Source organism: Mesoplodon bidens (assembly GCF_964165515.1).
Source record: "Mesoplodon bidens genome assembly, chromosome: 15".
Lineage (NCBI taxonomy): Eukaryota > Metazoa > Chordata > Mammalia > Artiodactyla > Ziphiidae > Mesoplodon > Mesoplodon bidens.
Window position 1 is genome coordinate 66161553 of NC_138171.1, and position 20061 is coordinate 66181613.

Here is a 20061-nt window from a genome sequence, read left to right on the forward strand (position 1 = left end):
TAGAAAGATGAGCATGGTTTTCATATGTCCCTTTGATGAAACACGAAACCGTGAGCTGTCTCGCCACCGCACAGGTGTTCTTAGCTTCAAGGCTGCTGTTCCTTGTCCGTCTAGGACTCAATTGTAGAGTCTCTCTCAGCTGGCTTTAAAAAGCATAAAAACATATGCATTGTTTCTAAGGACTTTATCAGGACCCTCCTGGGACGGTAGCTTCGGCTGCAGAGCCCTGGGTGGCGGAGCTGTCAGGTTGCTCTGAGCACGGTTCGCAGTTGCACAAACTCCCACGATGCCTCACAGGGGCGGCGAGTCATTAGCATGTTGTAAAGCACCTTTTATGGCATTTTGATTGACTGTTAGCACCAGCTGGATAAAAAATTATCAGGTGCACTAAAAGGTGTAATTACTTGATTCCGTCTGTACGTTGGATATTATTAACCTCCCTTCGTAGGAAAGCAGAACGACAGAGTTGACTTGGTAAAAAGGAGTGACGGCAGCGAGTTGTCCAGCCCGTAGGAGCTGAGCAGGTGCTGCCGGGATGAGCCCGGCCCCGATTGTCTGCTGTTCGATCAGAACTGGCGACTGTCCCGGACGCTCAGACCCGCTGTGGTTCTGTAGTCTGGCCATGCTTCACATGCCCCAGAGGACAGATTGGTCCTTTCAGAGCTCAGCCTCAGAGGGGACCCCAGGTCGTGTGGGTGGGGGTGCCCGAGCAGAAGGAAGGAAACCTCTCTGCCTGCTGATGGCCTGGTCCCCCCAGGTGCCCGGGGTGCAGTCGGTGCGGCCACTCCATCCTCAGGTGTCTGGAGAGGTGGCACCAGGCTACCCTTCTCTGGAAGCAGCTGGAAACTGGACACATGGTGACACAACTGTTTTCACACCCGACGACAGCCGGGTGGGCCGGGGTCCAGAGGGAAATTCTCGAGCCGAGCCCTTGACTGCCTGGCTCTTCGGGGAGGCCGGGGTCCTTGCTGCGGAGAGGCAGTGATGGCCGGAGGGCTTCCTGCTGGAGGCAGCGGCCAGGGCACAGAGGGGAGGAATCTGTGCAGAGGATGCAGCTCCAAGGACAAAGCATCACTTCTGTCCAAAATGCATCCTCTGATCTAACCATGAGGAAGCATCAGACATGCCCCAACTGCGGGACGTTCTGCACAGCTTCTGACCAGCATCTCAAGTATCCAAGTCATACCTTAGTTAAAGCCTAAGGAGCCGTCAGCCAGGACGTTAGTGGGAAGCTGGTGAAACCCAAGTAGGGTTGAAGTAGTAGTGACACGTGTACAGGGTCTCCTTGTCATTTTTACAGCTTTTCTGAAGTGTAAGATTTTCTTCAAAATAAAAGGTTAAAGAGAAATAGTATGGGCAACTTTATGCACGTGAAGTGGGCAGTTAGAGGACATAGAGGTAGGTAGGTTTCTGACACTGACACGAGGGTCAGCGCAGCTGAATCATTTTATAAACTGAGTCATTAAACATACAAAAGGTACCTCCCACAGAAAACTCCAGGCCCAGACGACTCCACTGATGAGATTTATCAAATATTTAAGGAAGAAGTGGTAACAAATCTATACACACTCATTCAGAAAACGGGAGAGGGGAACCCTTCCCAGCTCACTCTCCTGAGGCCAGTGAAGACAAGGACATTTCAAAAAGGGAAGTTACAGAATGCTATTCTTCAAGACCACAAACAAAAATTATCAAGGAATTATTAGCAAATGAATCCAGAGTACATAAAGGTGTCAAGTCCACGTGGGATTTTCCCCAGAATGCAAGGCTGGTAGGACATGAATAAATAGATGTAATTCACCAAGTTACCAGATATAAGGAAGAAAGAGATCAAATGATATGTTCATCTCATTCTAGGTGGAAAAAGCATTAGACAGTGTTAAACACTTATTCACAATTAACAAGCATTAGACAATGTTAAACACTTATTCACAATTAACAAAAAAAATTCTCAGCAAACTAGAAATAGAAGGAAACTTCTTCAACCTGATAAAAGGTAACTATACAAACTACCTACAGCTAACATCATACTAAATGGTGAAAGACTGAACATTTTGCCTCTAAGACTGGGAACAGGGCAGTGGTGGCCAACCTCCTCATGGCTAGTCAACAGTGTGTTGAAGATCTTAGCTTGTGCATTAAAGCAAGAAAAAGTGGTGAAGGCCCTGAAGATTGGAACAGAGGAAGTAAAATTATCTCTGTTCATCACGTATGTGGAAGATCACAAGGGCCGTAGAACTAGGGATTGAAGTCGACCAGGGTGCAGGACTCAGGGCCAGTATTTCCATGAGCTGGCAAAAACTGTCAAAAATATGAAAGTTTAAAATATACCCGTAACATCCACAACCATAAAGTACTGAGGAAGTTTTCACGGAAGTGCAACACTTGTGCTCTGAAAACCACCAAACGTCACTGAGAGGAGACTTGGGCAAGTAGATCTTCCATGTTTGTGGTCAGAAGGCTCGGTACCAGCCAAGGGTCAGTTGTCCCCAAACTGGTCGATAGATTTTGTGCAGCCCCAAACATAATCCTAGAAGGGTTTTCTTTTTAGAAATTAACGAACCAAGTCTTAGATGTGCGTGCAAATGCCCAGGACCTAGTCTTGAATGAGAGTAAAGTTGTCGGCGTCACACTGCTTGTGGGTTCAGGCCTTCCCAGAGGACGTGGCCCTCGAGGCACCAGGGGAGGTGAGAGGCCGAGAGCCGTATCAACGGGGTGGGTCAGTCTGGAAATAGTCCCACACTGAAGTCACGGTCAAGTGACCTCTGGACAAGACAGCAAGTCAATTCAGCTGAGAAAGAAAAGTGTCTCCCCCGCCGGTGCTGGGTATCCACACGGGCACACGGACCCCACCCCCCACCACACCACACACGACAGTCAGTTCGAGGTGGACGCAAACGTAAAACCAAGACACTCCTCGCAGATAACTTAGAACGTTCACAGTCTTGGAGAAGCAAAGATTGTTTACAGCACAGAAACCATTAACCATAAGAGAAGAAAATAGGTAAACTGTACATCAAAATGATGAAAATCTTGGGTTCTTCAAGAGACACCATGGAAAAACGGCAAGCCACAGGTTGCGGGGAGCACTCACAACACACACCTGGCATAACCTCCGTGTGGAGTACGTGAAGAACTCATGCATGTCACTAACGGACAGTTCACTCTGAAAAAGGGAGAGGTCTCGGCAGGCATGCGCGTGGCCATCCCAGCACTTGTACGAAACACGTGGATGGATGCTGAGGTCCCACCCGCCCAAGAGGACAGAACTTAGCGGCTGACCAAACCAAATACTGGCTCACTCAAGTTGCTGTAACAAAATACCACAGCCCAGGTGGCTTAAACCACATTTATTTTCTCACAGTTCTGGAGGCTGGAAGTCCGGGGTCGGTGTTGCAGCCAATTCTGTTCCCGGCGAGGACTCTCCCTGGCTTGCAGATACCACCCTCACATTGTGTCCTCACTTGTTGGGTCAGCTCCCCCGCCACATGACCTCCTTGACCCTGCGTGACTCCCTTGGTCCAGACGCAGCCGCACTGGGGGTCAGGGCCTCGACATACGAATATTGAGGGGCGCGAGCAAGAGGGACTCCCTGCGCGCTCTCCTGTGGCTGTGTAAAACAGTGCAGCCACTTGGGGAGGCAGTTGGGCGTTTACTTACTGAGTTGACCCCACGCCCACCCTGTCCCCCAGAGTTTCCACTCGATACGCAACCCAGGAGAGGTGGAAACGTGGTCACAGAGGCCTTTTACACAAACACTCGTGGCAGCATTATCCACACGCACCAAGAACTGGAAACCAACCACAGTCCACCAGAGGAGGATGGGGGCAGCCTGGCCCAAATCCCCCAAAGGCAAACCACCCAGCTGGACAGGGACCCAGTGCCGAGCCCACAGGCATCATGCGGCTGAGAGCAGTAGCCAGGAAGGGGTCCCACGTGAGTCCTTGAGAAGGTTCTGGAATTGGCGGAGCCAGCAGGCGGCCACAGACCCAGAGGCTCTGTCACATCTGGGATGTGGGGTGGGGATTGATGGGCATGCAGGAACTCTTGGGGCGATGGGGTGAGGGTCCACGGGCATGCACATCCACACAAGCCCCTCAGCTGCAGCTTCAGGTTAGGACATAAGTCATTTCCTGCAACCTAACAAGAGGTCACGGTAAGGGGAGCCTCGGGAGGTGGTCTGTCGGCCCCACAAAGAGCAGAGTTGTGCACACCCCACCGAGCCGGGTTTTCCTGGGCTGAGCACCAGTTGACACAACATGCCTTCAAGCCCTGGAAAGACCATCAGCCCCCCAGGCACTGCAGCTCGAGACAGGCTCCCAGATGCTGCTTCCTACCTGTTGCCCGAGCCAACCGCGGGCCTGGCCTGTGCGGCGTGAGTTCTTGTTATTCGTTCCCACTGATACAGAGGTGACTTGACGGCCCCAAACTGTCGCCACACGGGCCGGGGGGGCAGGGTGGCCACCCCACATTGGTGTGATTGGAACTGGAATTCAGGCCGTCCCATGCTGGGGCTTCACAGCTGTGCGGCTGTTCTGTGCGTTGGCATCCTGGGGCCAGACCGAAGCAGCAAGGAGCTGCCAGTTCCTCACAGGAGAGGGCAGACCAGGCCCAGATGCACTCCTTCCCTTTCCGTCCTCAGAGCAAAGAGTGGAGACTCTCTCACCTGCAGGAAATGGTAGATGGTGTAGGTGTCCAAGTCACTGTGGTTAAGCCCTTTAATTATGCTTTAAAGATAAAAGTTTTCACTTTTGGACTTCCCTGATGGTGCACTGGTTAAGAATCCACCTGCCAATGCAGGGGACACGGGTTCGAGCCCTGGTCTGGGAAGATCCCACATGCTGCAGAGCAACTAAGCCCGTGCACCACAGCTAGTGATCCTGTGCTCTAGAGCCCCAGAGCCACAACTGCTGAAGCCCGTGCGCCTAGAGCCCGTGCTCCACAACGAGAAGCCACCGCAGTGAGAAGCCCTCGCACTGCAATGAAGAATAGCCCCTGCTCACCGCAACTAGAGAAAGCCCGCGCATAGCAACGAAGACCCAACAAGCCAAAAAATAAATAAGTGAACAAACAAAAAACTATTTTCAAAAAAAAGTTTTCACTTTTATCTCAATCTGTTTTTGTAGCTGAGTTCATACTGGCCAAAGTTTTCAGCCAGAGCATGTTAAACACCTGTCGTGGAAGCCAGAGCCCTTGGCTCCTGGTCCCTGTGCTGCTTCCATGGGGAATGGACGGGGATGTTCCACACGGGCATCCTCAATGGTTCCAGCCCATGCTGGGCCTGAGAACTGTGCTCACTCGATGGCTGACATTCTGGGAACTGAGCCAGTATCCATGCTACTGGGAGTTCTCATACCTGGACAACGCCAAGGGGATACCAGCTAGGTCAGTCTGACCCCCGGGAAGTCGAAGAACGAAACCTGTCTCTTTTCTGCACCTCCCTCCCCCGAGCCTGCCCCCCAGGGTTGTGTGCACGTAGCCGTCGGGTGGCAGCGGCTGGCATCTCCCTCTTACCATAGGAGCCTTGCTTGGTATGAGGGCTGCCTCACAGGGGTGTCCTGGGCCCACGGGGAGAGTGGCAGTGAGAAGAGGCGGTGCCCGGACGTTCACAGTCATCAAACAAGGGAACTAGGAACCTGTCCTGCTGCTAGATGTCTGGCAGTGGGGGGAACCCCTCCTGCTGCTGGATGTCTAGAGTGTGGGAACCTGTCCGGCTGCTGGATGTCTAGGTGGGTGGGGAAGGCTGTCCTGCTACTGGATGTCTGGCGGTGGGGGGACCCGTCCTGCTGCTGGATGTCTGGGGGGTGGGGGAACCCGTCCTGCTGCTGGATGTCTGGGGATGGTGGGGGTAACTGTCTCCTGGACGGCTGCTTCCACTTGCATTAGCTAGGTTGTTAGCGTGGCTTTTATTTTCCTGTATATTCTCTCTACAGTTCTTCCAATGTCTTTTACTACCTTTCTCCTGATACTAAATTGTTTTTATTTTATTGCTTCACATTTTGAGTTAACTTAATTCCCCAAGATGACATGATACTATACATAGAGAATCCTAAAGACGCTACCAGAAAACTACTAGAGCTAATCATGGAATATGGTAAAGTAGCAGGATACAAAATTAATGCACAGAAATCTCTGGCATTCCTATACACTAATGATGAAAAACCTGAAAGAGAAATTAAGGAAACACTCCCATTTACCACTGCAACAAAAAGAATAAAATACCTAGGAATAAACCTTCCTAAGGAGACAAAAGACCTGTATGCAGAAAACTGTAAGACACTGATGAAAGAAATTAAAGATGATACAAACAGATGGAGAGATATACCATGTTCTTGAATTGGAAGAATCAACATTGTGAAAATGACTGTACTACCCAAAGCAATCTACAGATTCAGTGCAATCCCTATCAAACTACCAATGGCATTTTTCACAGAACTAGAACAAAAAATTTCACAATTTGTATGGAAACACAAAAGACCCCGAATAGCCAAAGCAATCTTGAGAAAGAAAAACGGAGCTGGAGGAATCAAGCTCCCTGACTTCAGACTATACTACAAAGCTACAGTAATCAAGACAGTATGGTACTGGCACAAAAACAAATCTAGATCAATGGAACAGGATAGAAAGCCCAGAGGTAAACCCACGCACATATGGTCACCTTGTTTTTGATAAAGGAGGCAAGAATATACAATGAAGAAAAGACAGCCTCTTCAATAAGTGGTGCTGGGAAAACGGGACAGCTACATGTAAAAGAATGAAATTAGAACACTCCCTAACACCATACACAAAAATAAACTCAAAATGGATTAAAGACCTAAATGTAAGGCCAGACACTATAAAACTCTTAGAGGAAAACATAGGCGGAACACTATGACATAAATCATAGCAAGATCCTTTTGACCCACCTCCTAGAGAAATGGAAATAAAAACAAAAGTAAACAAATGGGACCTAATGAAACTTAAAACCTTTTGCACAGTAAAGGAAACCATAATCAAAACGAAAAGACAAACCCTCAGAATGGGAGAAAATGTTTGCAAATGCAGCAACTGACAAAGGATTAATCTCCAAAATTTACAAGCAGCTCATGCAGCTCAATAAAAAAAAAAAAAAACCCAATCCAAAAATGGGCAGAGACCTAAATAGACATTTCTCCAAAGAAGATATACAGATTGCCACAAACACATGAAAGGATGCTCAACATCACTAATCATTAGAGAAATGCAAATCAAAACTACAATGAGGTATCACCTCACGCCAGTCAGAATGGCCATCATCAAAAAATCTAGAAACAATAAAAGCTGGAGAGGGTGTGGAGAAAAGGGAACCCTCTTGCACTGTTGGTGGAAATGTAAATTGATACAGCCACTACGGAGAACAGTATGGACATTCCTTAAAAAACTAAAAATAGAACTACCATATGGCCCAGCAATCCCACTACTGGGCATATACCCTGATAAAACCATAATTCAAAAAGAGTCATGGGGCTTCCCTGGTGGCACAGTGGTTGAGAGTCTGCCTGCCAATACAGGGGACATGGTTTTGTGCCCCGGTCCGGGAAGATCCCACATGTCACGGAGCGGCTGGGCCCGTGAGCCATGGCCGTTGAGCCTGCACATCTGGAGCCTGTGCTCCACAACAGGAGAGGCCACAACAGTGAGAGGCCCGTGTACTGCAAAAAAAAAAAAAGAGTCATGTACCACAATGTTCATTGCAGCTCTATTTACAATAGCCAGGACATGGAAGCAACCTAAGTGTCCATCCACAGATGAATGGACAAAGAAGATGTGGCACATATATACAATGGAATATTACTCAGCCATAAAAAGGAACGAAATTGATTTATTTGTAGTGAGGTGGATGGACCTAGAGTGTCATACAGCGTGAAGTAAGTCAGAAAGAGAAAAACAAATACCGTATGCTAACACATATATATGGAATCTAAAGGAAAAAAATGGTTCTGAAGAACCTAGGGGCAGGACAGGAATAAAGATGCAGACGTAGAGAATGGACTTGAGGACACGGGGAGAGGGAAGGGTAAGCTGGGACGAAGTGAGAGAGTGGCATGGACATATATACACTACCAAATGTAAAATAGATAGCTAGTAGGAAGCAGCCGCATAGCAGAGGGAGATCAGCTCGGTGCTTTGTGACCACCTAGAGGGGTGGGATGGAGACGCAGGAGGGAGGAGATAATGGGGATATGTGTATATGTATAGCTGATTCACTTTGTTATAAAGCAGAAACTAACACACCATAGTAAAGCAATTATACTCCAATAAAGATGTTAAAAAAAAGAAAACTTAATACTCTAAATTTTCATTGAGCAGAATTGCAGCTAAAATCAGTTTTCATTGAGATTTGCATCTTTGCTATGGCTGGGGCAGGTCATTTTCTTTTTTTTTTTTTTTTCGGCTTCTCCGCACAGCTTGTGGGATTTTAGCTCCCCGACCAGGGACTGAACTCAGGCCCTCAGCAGTGAAAGCGCCAAGTCCTAACCACTGGACCACCAGGGAATTCCCTGGAGCAGGTCGTTTTTATGTGAAATGGAGGGGATGCAACATAAAAGGAGGCTCTGGAGAATCTGGGCACGAAGATGAGCCTCTGGGCCCTCGGAGGCGGCACGAGGATGTGCTTTCCTGTCCGTACCTGGGCAACCGCCATGTAACCTGCAGGCTGCAGGCAGCGGCCTCTAGTCCCTTCTCGCTAATCAGAAGGGGCTCGGTTGCTAACCACCTGTGCTGCCCACAGCTCTGTGCTCACACCTGCTGCACACCCCATGGGGCCCTGATGCTCCTTGTGTGCAGACCGTCCCTGTCTTGTTAACACACAAAAAAGCCATATCTAAGATGGAGAAAATAGAGGCCCACAGGACCTACCATTTCGGGGTCAGAACTCAGCAGGGCCAGGAGCCACAGCCATGCTGTGATTAAAGGACACCGTGAGAAAACACTGTCTTTACTTAACTGGCAGTTTTGTCTGAGATCCTGCCGTAAAGTCACCTGGAATATTATGAAAGCTTTGGGCCAATAAATTTGACAACATAGGTGAAATGGACAAATTCCTTGACAAGTGCAGCTTACCAAAACTGAGACAGAAGGAAACAGGAACTCGAAAGTGCTCCATATCTGGTAAATAAATTGAATCTGTAATCAAAAACCATTCCAGAAAGAAAGTGTAGGCACAGTGAAATCAAACATTTGAAATAAAACATTTGAAACACCAGTGAAATCAAACATTTAAAGAGGAAATAATAGCAATCCTACACAAACTCTTGGAAAATAGCAGAGGCAGGGACACTTCCCAAATTGTTTTCTATGACCAGCATAAGAGTGATACCAAAACCTGATGAGGACAGGACAAAAAGGAAAATAGAAACCAGTGTCCCTCACGAACAAAGACACAGAAACCCTTAGCAAAATATTGGCAAATCAAAGTCGGCAATAAAAGAGGCATGGTTTATCTCTGGAATGCAAGATTGGTTTAATATTGGAAAATCAATTAATGCAATTCACTATACAACAGAATAAAACTGAAGAATGATTTTTTTCTCCTCAACAGATGTAAAAAGTACACGATACAATGCAGTACCCACTCAAGGGCGTGTTAGATGGGGCTTCCTCAATGGTGATAGAATGAGAGCATTCATGTGTGATTAGAAACAGGCCTGTTGTCTGTTTTTGCTGCTGCTCTTCAACACTGTATTGGAAGTCCTAGTGCAATAAAACAAGAAAAAGAAAGCCGTAAAGATTCCCAAAAAAGAAATGAAACTTATTCACAGACATGGTGGTACATGTACAAAACCCAGTGGAATCTTAAAAAGCGACTACTAAAGTGAATACATTAATTTAGCAAGGTTGTAGGATACAAGGTCAATGTGAAAAATAAATTGTACATCATATACTATTATGAAGTCATTAGAGGGGACTTCCCTGGCGGTGCAGTGGTTAAGAATCCACCTGCCAATGCAGGGGACATGGGTTCGAGCCCTGGTCTGGGAAGATCCCACATGCCGCAGAGCAACTAAGCCCGCATGCCACAACTACTGAGCCTGCGCTCTAGAGCCCGGGAGCCACAACTACTGAGCCCACGTGCCACAACTACTGAAGCCTGCGTGCCTGGAGCCCGCGCAGCAATGAAGAGTAGCCCCCGCTCGCCACAGCTAGAGAAAGCCCGTGCACAGCAACAAAGACCCAACACAGCCATAAATAAATAAATAAATAAATAAATAAATATGTCGTTTTTCACCCAGATTTATATGTAGACTCAAGGTAATTCCTGTCAAATTCCCAGTGGGCTTTTTGGGAAAAGTGACATGTTGATTCTAAAATTTACATAGAAATAAAAAGAAATTTGAAAAAGAACAAAGTTGGAGGACTTATACTTCCTGATTTTAGAGCTTAATTTAAAACTGAAGTATGGGGACTTCCCTGGTGGTGCAGTGGATAAAACTCTGTGCTCCCAATGCAGGGGGCCCTGGTTCAATCCCTGGTCAGGGAACTAGATCCCACATGCCACAACTAAGGAGCCTGCGTGCCGCAACTAAGGAGCCCATCTGCCACAAGTAAGACTGTGCAACCAAATAAATATTAAAAATAAATAAAACTGGGCTTCCCTGGTGGCACAGTGGTTGAGAGTCCGCCTGCCAATGCAGGGGACACAGGTTCGTGCCCCGGTCCTGGAAGATCCATGCCACGGAGCGGCTAGGCCCGTGAACCATGGCCGCTGAGCCTGCGCGTCCGGAGCCTATGCTCCGCAACGGGAGAGGCCACAACAGTGAGAAGCCCGTGTACCACAAACAAACAAACATACAAATAAATAAATAAATAAAATTGAAGTATGGTATTGATCTAAACTGGAAAAATAGATCGGTGGAAGAGAAGAGAGTCCAGAGATAGACCCACACCTCTGCTGTCAACTGATACTCAACCAAGGTACCAAGTCAAGTCAATGGGAAAATGAAAGTCATTTTTTTTTACAAATAGTGCTAAAATAATTGGAAATCTGTATAGAAGAATAAAATGAGCTTTGAGTGCTCTTTCATCTATACCAAACCCTAATTTGAAGTAAATCATGGACCTAAACATAAAAGCAAAACCAAAAAGTTCTTAGAAGAAAACATAAAAGAATATCTCCCAGAAACAGACCCACACAGATGTAGTTGATTGATTTTCAGCCAAAGCAATAAGCCAAATCAGTGGGGCAAGAAAAAATATATTTTTTAACAAACATAAAAGGTAGAATCATAAAATTTTTTGAAGATAGCATAGACAGTTACCTTGGGGTAGACAGAGATTTCTTGGACAGGGCACAAAAAGCACTAACCATTAAAGAAAAATATTGATAAATTATACTTCACTGATATTAAATTTCTCCATCTTCAAAATACACCATTACGAAAATGAATAGGCAACCCCCGCCTGGGAAACACCTGCAGTGTACAAGTCCAGCTGAAATCTAACATTCGGAACCTGCAGATCACAGTAGGAAGGTGGGTGCAGGACCTGAACATACTTCACCCTCGAAGGGATGGGAACGGCGACGAGGACGTGAAAACTGTGGGGCGGCATTTTGTACCCGGGAGGGGCTGGGTGTAAAGCACTAACAGCGCCCGAGGTCGGAGGGTCTGCGGGCCATGGGATTCCTGGTGGGAGCGTCACTTGGCTCGTAGGGGGTGCAGTGGTGCAGCCTTGCTCAGCAGCCGTAGGCCAGTTTCCTACAAGGCAAGACATGACCCCGCCTGTGAGCCCGCCTTCCGCTGCCAGGAAAGGAAACCTGTCCACACATGTCTACAGCAGCCCTGCTTATCATGACCGCAGACCTGGGCACCAGCCCAGTGTCCATCGATGGATGGGCAGCCTGTGGTGCATCCACACAAGGGACAGCGCTCAGCTGGGAGAGGGAACCAACCCCCCGAGGCAGTGATTCAGACAGACCTGAAGTCCCTGGAGGAGCACGGCCAGCCTGAGCCCAGGGCCACGGGCCACCAGCCCCTACGAGTGTGAAACCCCAGGGGCAGGCGGAGGCGGAGGCGGCCCCCTGACCAGTGCATGTGGAATTGCCTGGAAGGTGGTCACGAAGAATGTTCTGTGGGATGGAAACCTGTGTCCTGTTTTGGGTGGATTCCTGATTGTGTACAATTGTCAGACACATTGAACTGGACATTTCATCTGTGTGCGTTCTGTTTCATGTGAATTGTAGCTCAACCCTTTGACTTAAGAGTCCGTGTGAGTTTGCTTTTTCACGCAAGGATCCCTGTGAGATGCAACCCCATTAAAGCCACAGACCTTGGAGATTAGGGGGTCACAGCTCACCGCAGCCCTTGGGCCTCGCCCCAGAGCCCGCCGTCGGGAGTGAGCCATGCCCCTTTCCGTCCAGACAGCACACATTTCTGCCTGAGCTTGCTGGCAGCGAGTCCAGGTGTGGTGACAGCCCTCTGTGTCCACCTCCGAGCAACGCTGTCGCTGCTGTAGCGTCTGCACTGGGCCCACAGCTCCCGCTTCCCTCGCTGGCTGGGGAAGGAGGATTCCTGGAACCCAGCGAGTCTGCATTTGGGTCTGTGCGCTTTCCCTGGAGGCCCAGGACTGCTCTGAGTGGGTGAAGCAGGTCATCTGAAGCAGTTTCCGCGTTGCCGTGTGGGGTCCCAGCGATGCTCCGGCCCCACAGTGGCAGCAACGGCGCTGAAAGGTGAGCGAGCGAGACGAGACACCAGACCCATTAGCAAATAAGAGCAGGAGCTCTGTAGGAAAGAACCTTCAGGTCGGGGCCTCTCTGGGAGTCAGTTTCTACAGTAAAATCTTATTAACATAATGAAATAAACGTTGGAATGTGACTCACTCCCAAGACCAAGTCAAGCGGGTATCGCTGCCACTTCCTTGACGAGCCTTCTGGGTCCTGGGATCACCACTCTAAAATGAGAGCGGTTATTCTAATTTGCCTTATTGCGTTAGTGTGGGCTGCTCTGTCCTCCTTCCCATGGTGCCGCTGGTGGAGGCGTCCTGGGAACCTCTGGGGAGCGCCGTCCACGGGCTCTGACCTCTGCCCAGCTGCACGCACCTCACGTCAGCCCCCTGCCCAGCGGCTCAGCGCCCTCTTTGTGCTGTCTCTCTGCCAGTTGTCTCGAACCAGCCTCGGCAGGAGGACGGTCGTACCCAGGCCTGCGGTAGCTGTGAAGACCTGAGACTGTCCCCTCCACCCGCTCCACGGCCCCTGCAGGTCTGGGCAGTTTTCACAAGCTCTCGGGGTTCTGGGAGGGGGCACAACAAGACCCCCCACCAACAGCATCCACGATTTCCCTCCCTCCCTGCACATTCGGCTCAGAGGTTCCCCCGTAGCTGATGCGGTGCCTGCCATCTGCATAGATGCACTGCACTGGTGAATTCAGAGGGTGGATTTCCATCTAATCATACCCCGGAGTCTGAAAGTGCAGACACTGCCGCAGACCTGGAGAGAAGGGGCTAGGTGGCAACCCTGTGTAGTCTGGGGCCCCTTCAGATGTAGAGACAGGTCAGTCCTGAGAGACCCCAGGCCAGCCTGTGCACACTCAGGTGAGATCTGGGCGCTAAGCCATGAGCCTCACGCTGCGGTCGTCCACCTGCTCACAGAGCACGTGGGGTCCCGTGGGTCCAGCTCAGCTCCCAGGGGAGATGCAGAGTGCTGCCAGGTCGGAGCAGAACCGAGGCGTCCCGACCCCCACCCCCCCATGGCTGTGAGCACGTCCCAGACCAACAGGCCTGCTCCAGGGAGGGAACAGCCCCTCTTCCCGTACCTACAGACCCAGGTTGCTGATGCTTCTCCTTTGTGGGAAAGGAGCAGGTGTAGGACTGATCACCCGTGTCTGCAGATGGAGAAAAGGATTTCCAGAGAGACAGACTCTGACGGTGAGAGAACGGGGTGCAGTGTACGTGCAAAATGGGGGCACTGCCGAGGGAGCGCTCGGTGCTGGCTCGGACCCGAGGGCTGTCTCCCCTCCCCCGGCTGCAGGCCTGGGAGCCCCCCACCCAGTTAGGTGTGATGGGACTTGTGCAGCGTCACAGAAATTGATGTTCTTTTTGTGGCAAAAGGCCTTGCTTTTTCCCATTTCCAAATGGGAGATATTAAGGAGCATGTTCTTGGACCCGTGAGCTTTAGAGAGAAGCCCCTGTGCATCCCCCGGGCACCTGCCCCCACCCGCTCCCCATAAGGCCTGAGGTCTCCTCAGTCGCCCCAGAATATTCTAGCATTCTGGCACTCACCCTTTCCCCAGGGAGAGCAGAGGTTGTATGGACAGCTGGAGGTCACTCGGTGTGTTACTGGTCTGTCTGTGCCATTTTTTTGGAATTAATTTTGGGCTGAAAAAGGCTCAAAGAAGGCTTTGTTCCTTTGACACTTACTCTGGAAGAAAAAAAATCCGTGGAAAATCTGACATCTGCATTGTAGAGAGAAATCAATAGATGGGGAGGAATATAATTATCCTCCACTCCCAAAAGAATGTTTCAGATTTTTAAGTGTCTCATACCAGCTTAGAATTTGAATGACATTTTAATTATTTTGTTTTTTTTCTTCTTTGCCTGGTTTGAATCTCCAAAGAGTGCCTCTCGGATTCCAAGGGATGTAGGGAGCAGAGCCTGCACTCACGGGGAGTGACGTGTGACAGTGGCTGTGTTTTCTTGCCAAACGAGCAGGCACGTTGCCACAGAAACCAGCGGTTCATCCGCGCCGGCAGGACACGATAGGCTTTCTGAAGCGCTGTTTCTGTACAGATGCGACCGTGTATGGCAGAGTTCACGCTGGAAGTTGTCTCCGGCACTTCTGTGATCTAAGCAAACCCAGTTTCCAGAGACTTGACTAACCGCTTCTCAAGGTGACTAGTTCTGTGAGTCTGTAGACAGAGCAGGCGGGTCCTCGGAGCGCGGCTCCACGTCCACTACACAAGCTCCCCTGACATGGGGTCGGCCCCACTGCAGGGCGCCAGGCCCCAGAGAGGTGGGTGCGGAACAGCCACAGGGTGTAAATGGCGCCCAGGACGGCTGAGTGTTGTGGGCTCCGTGGGACGTATTTGTAAACTCTCTGCTGGGCCGCACAGCTAGCTAATGCCTGGCCCGTGTGCTTGGCCAGGACACGGTCACTCGGTCTCACTGTGGAAGCTGCCGGCATGGCCACCACGTGGCTCTAGCTTCCCTGTTGTTTCTTGTCCCTGCTCCTTTGGGTGTCGCTGCGTCTGTGCCGCCCACAGGGGCCCAGGCCAGGTGTCAGCTGCCCCCTCAGCCCATCCTGTGGGCTCCACAGTCCAGGCAAGTCCAGGGTGGGACACGTCTTATGCCCTGGGCAGCCATCCTGCCTTGCTGGCAGCGTGGCCGTCAGAGGACTTGTCGACTCACACTGTTCTGTCCCCAGCTCAGAGCCCTCAACTGCCCCGAAGTTCTTCCCCTATGGGAAGGTCAGTTTTATGTGCGAGTCTGGCTGGGCTGCCACCCCAGGTATTCAACCAAACCCCAGTTCGACGTGGCTGCCAGGCTGTTTTGCAGACGTGATTGAAGTCCATGGTGGGTTGGCTCCAGTGAGGAAGGGTGCCTGGGACAGGCTGGGCAGGTGCGAGGATGGGCTGAGGGGACTCGCCCCCGAGCAGCTGCAGCTGCAGAGACCACCAGCCAAGAGAGCCAGGCTGCCATCTAGGCTGCTTTCTTGGCGACACAGTTTCTCACCTTCCAGTCCAGCTGTCACGTGAGACAGACGTTAGGGCTGAATCTGTGCATCCAGCAACGGTTTTACTCCCGTTGGTGAGCAGTTTGCTTCTGACCGTGAAGGGATCGCGTGGAACTGTGATTCCCAAGGGCAAGTGAACGGGGGAGTGCGGCAGGCAGTGAGCTGACTGTCCTCCTGGCCACTGTGGACCGGCCATGCTGGCCACTGCCCGTCAGGGAGACTGGCAGGGCTGCAGACAAGCTCACCCACAGGCTGCACTGCGGAGGCCCTCTCTCCGCAGTCACTTTCCCGGCGGACTGGGCAGCACAGGAGTTCCCTAGAGCCCCTCCCGAGCCTGAGCACCGGGGTCTCCCGCATGCTGTGGCCTGAGCACTGGGGTCTCCCATGTGCTGTGGCCTGAGTACTGGGTTCTCCCTTGTACTGTGGCCTAAGCACGGGGTCTCCCGTATGCTGTGGTGGGTGGATATTCTCACCGAGGCCACTGGAGCTCCTGAATCATCGTCACCTTAGCAGTTGGGACATCGTCCCTCCCACGTCTTCCTTGGCGTCTAAGTCAGGTTGTGCTCATGTGCTTTGCGAATTTGCCCTTTTCTAAAGCCTCACAGGTGCATTACTATGGTGATGCTCAGAGTCTGAAAACTGGGTTTTAAAGAAACACAGGAGGAACTGATTTTATAAAAAGCAAAGAGTGGGATTTCCCTGGTGGCGCAGTGGTTAAGAATCCACCTGCCAATGCAGGGGGACACGGGTTCGAGCCCTGGTCCAGGAAGATCCCACATGCTACAGAGCAACTAAGCCCTTGTGCCACAACTACTGAGCCTGCTCTCTGGAGCCCACAAGCCACAGCTACTGAGCCCACACGCCACAACTACTGAAGCCCGCGCACCTAGAGCCTGTTCTCCGCAACAAGAGAAGCCGCTGCAATGAGAAGCCCGTGCACCACAATGAAGAGTAGCCCCTGCTCGCCACAACTAGAGAAAGCCCGCGCGCAGCAGCAAAGACCCAACACAGCCAAAAATAAATTGATCAATCAATCAATTTTTTTAAAGCGTTTCTTTTTCCCTGTGTTTACTACTTTTAGTCCTCAGAAACCCTAAACATGTCTTTCCTGGACTTTGTTCAGATTTTTCCTTTCACGTCGCTTCAGGCATCACATGAGGTCCGTCACTCCCGCAGGTCCATCCGGAGGTGGCTCACATTCCTCTCTGTCTCTTCGGCAGGGTCTGATCAAGATCCGGGGGGACCAGTGCTGGCAGGACCTCACCTGCATGGACTTCCACTACGAGGTGAGTGGCGCGGCTGTGCGGCGATGTGGGGGCACAGGTGCAGGCTGGGATCGTTTCCCTGTGAATCACCCCGAGGGTGTTAGGCGGCGTCATGTCAGCTCATCCACATTTGCCCCGCGTGCCTGTCACTACCTGTTTTCCTCACATGGGGCCCTGCGTTCCTGCTGGGTCTGGGGTGCCACCTGTCAAGCAGGATGTCTTCTTCCTCGTTTCCTTCCCCGGGGCAGCGGGCAGCAGTCTCCTCCCTCCTGGGATCCCACTTGGGCTCCTGGAGAGGCCCTGCGGGAGGGAGGGCCCCTTGCAGACACTTCTCTCCTGCCTGTGTCCTGAACCCACTGGGAGCCGGAGTGAGGAGGCCAACGCTGCACCCCAACAACTGCCTCAGCCGCCCCGTCACGCCAGTGCCAGGGAGCCCTGCCCCATGCCTGCCTCATCCACTTGCCTGTGTCGGCCACTTCTGGGTCCCAGGGTGGAGGTCTGGGGACTCAGCCCAGCAGAAATCCCAGGAGGGGCAAAACAAGGGCCAGAGGTCTCATGGGCAGGAGACCCCACCCATCCCTGGCCACTGGGGTCCCAACCCACTGGTGCCTGGCTCTCCCGCCTGGGCGTCTCCAGGACTGGGGGTCAGTGGTGGGGGCAGGGGGACGAACAGGAGAGCCTTCGGGAGTGCTTCAGCTCTGAGTCTGCATTCCCTGCTGGCTGCCAGCCAGGCCCTCTCAGCCCCACGGGAGCGAAGAAGGTCCCCCGGTGGGTGGGGAACCTCAGCTGGTCTGTGAAGGGGTGGGAACAGAGAAGGAAGGTCTAGCTGGCCTGCCTCCCACCTGGAGCGGCTGATGGGTATGCAGTGGACGCAGTGGGCACACATCCCGCCTGCCTCTGGCAGGGGGCAGTGCAGGGGATCCCAGGCTCCCATTTCCCTCTGTCTGGTGGGCGTAACCTGTGTTGATGAGAGGCAACGTCGGGGGCGGGTGGGGGGGTCCCCTCAAGGCCTCGCTCCCCGCAGCTGCCTGTGGCTGTAGGTAACATGGGGCCTTCAGCCCTGAAGAGCGTGCAGGGTCACATGTCCCTCTGCCGCCCGAGGCTGGGCCGCCCCCTGAGCTGGGTCCTGAGATGTGACAGAGGGGCTGCTCCTGTGCTCAGTCACCATTCCCAGTGCTGCCCACAGTGTGGCCCGTCCACAGCACGCACCTGTCCAGGGGCCACGGCGCCTTCCGGCAGCCTCACTCTCATGTGCACACATCCACATACACTCGCATACACATGCGTGTACACACCGTATCCAGGAAACGCTCTGTTGTTTCAAAAAGCTGAAACATTTGGAACTGATTTGATGCTGCCTTTTTGTGTTGTTAGTGAAATTGCTGCTAACCACCAGAATATCTCCAGTTTTAGGACTGTGGTGGTTTCATTCCACTCAGGCGTTAACCGTCATGTGGTGAATCTGGCGTCAGGAAGCACAGGCCTTTGAGCGGAAAGGGCCCCGACAGTTCTGCTCCCCCAACCCCGTGTCTCCCCAGGGCCCCGCCCCCACTGAGCCCCCCACCCCGCAGCCCTGCATGCCCTTCCCCAAAGGGGCTGCCTCTCTGTGTCTGATCCGCCCTCCACGTTCACAAAGTGGGAACCTCTGCAGCCAAGACAGAGAGAGAGCACAGTTAAACGCAGTTTTATGAGCCAGGCCAGCAGGGATGCGGGGCAGGGAGACAGCAATGCCCAGACCGGGTTTCTAACACCCGTCTCCACCCAGAGGGACCAGGCTCCTGGAGAAGCGGCTGCCCCCAGGCTGGAGCAGGAAGGGGCTCAGGTGACCCTGAGCACCTTTAGAGCCGGATAACAGGGAGATGCTCAGGGTGGTTACAGCCCAACGAGTACGACAGCCCACGCGTCCACACCCATGTGGGTGCGAGTGGAGAGGAGCGACCCTGTCCTCACAGCAGACGCGGCGCCCTTCACGGACTCACTCTCCACAGACGGCAGAGGCGCAATTAGCCTTATGGTGGGTGCTGCGGGTCCACCGGGTCTGGGGCTGCCGCGGCCTGGTGTCCCGCCCCAGCCAGCTCAGCATGGAGGGCCACCTGCACACAATACCCGTCACCGATGCTGGATGTCCACACCAGGGCCACCCCAGCCCCACACAGTGTCAGCACAGCTGGCCCTTCTGAGCATGGACAGCCGCATGAGTGGGGAGGACGGGGCCTGTGGTTGGAGGCGCAGGGCCCATCAGCTGGGCCCTAGGCGGCCAGCACCACGGCTGAGTCAACATGTGGGCCTTGGGGACCTGCTGTGCCCTCCCACCCCGCACACGTGTGGAGGCCGTTCCCAGGAACACACACGTGGGGCCGGGACCCACTCCCCCAGCCTCCACTGTCCTCCAAGAGGAAATCCACCATGTGTGAGCATCCCACGGTCCCGCCTCCGCACCTGTGCCCTGTCCCCTCGCTGGGGGCTTGCCGGTGCCCATGCTGCTCAGGGCTCTGACCACAGACTCTTCCCCAGCATCTGAGCTCCTGCGTTACCGGGGCCCTCAGGGTCCCCTTGAAGGGGTCAGTGTCAGAATTACAGGAAGCCAGGCGAATAGAGAAGGTCGGGACCCATGGCCCCCCACCATTCCCCATCCTGGTGACGTGTGAGCTGCTGGAGGGTGGGCCACGCCGCCGGTCTTCCCCGCACCTCTCCCGGCCAGGGTGGCCCCATGCACCCCCCTTCCCCAAAAGGCCACCAGCGGGCACCACAGAACAGAGCCTGGGAGGGCAGGTCCCCACCTCCAGGCACAACTCATGGGCCTCCTTTCATCCCACAGACGCAGCCGGTGCCCAACCCCGTGGCCTACTTCCTGCACCACTCCCCATGGTGGTTCCACCGCTTCGAGACCCTCAGCAACCACTTCCTGGAGCTCGTGGTGCCCTTCTTCGTCTTCCTCGGACGGCAGATGTGCATCCTCCATGGGGCCCTACAGATCCTGTTCCAGGTGAGCAGCCGCGTGTCAGTTCCCAAGGAAAACCTGAAATTTCCACGTCCTGTTCACCTTGTTTATGGAGGTTTGACCTACAGCGTATTCGTTGTTCTGCTAGTTTTGCCTCCATCTTTCTGTTTGTC

The 20061-nt window shown here is 52.4% G+C and overlaps 1 protein-coding gene across 2 annotated transcripts in view; it reads left to right on the forward strand.

Moving 5' to 3' along the window:
• The window catches only part of LMF1 (lipase maturation factor 1), a 92083-nt gene that overhangs the window by 54139 nt on the left and 17883 nt on the right, over window positions 1-20061 (forward strand). Inside the window, exons 4-5 of one of the 2 annotated variants that reach the window (XM_081257860.1) lie at window positions 16859-16968; window positions 19766-19933. In XM_081257860.1, the coding sequence (XP_081113986.1) occupies window positions 16859-16968; window positions 19766-19933 (278 nt within the window). The remainder of the gene's footprint in view (window positions 1-16858; window positions 16969-19765; window positions 19934-20061) is intronic. The other variant, XM_081257859.1, reaches the window with a different exon arrangement.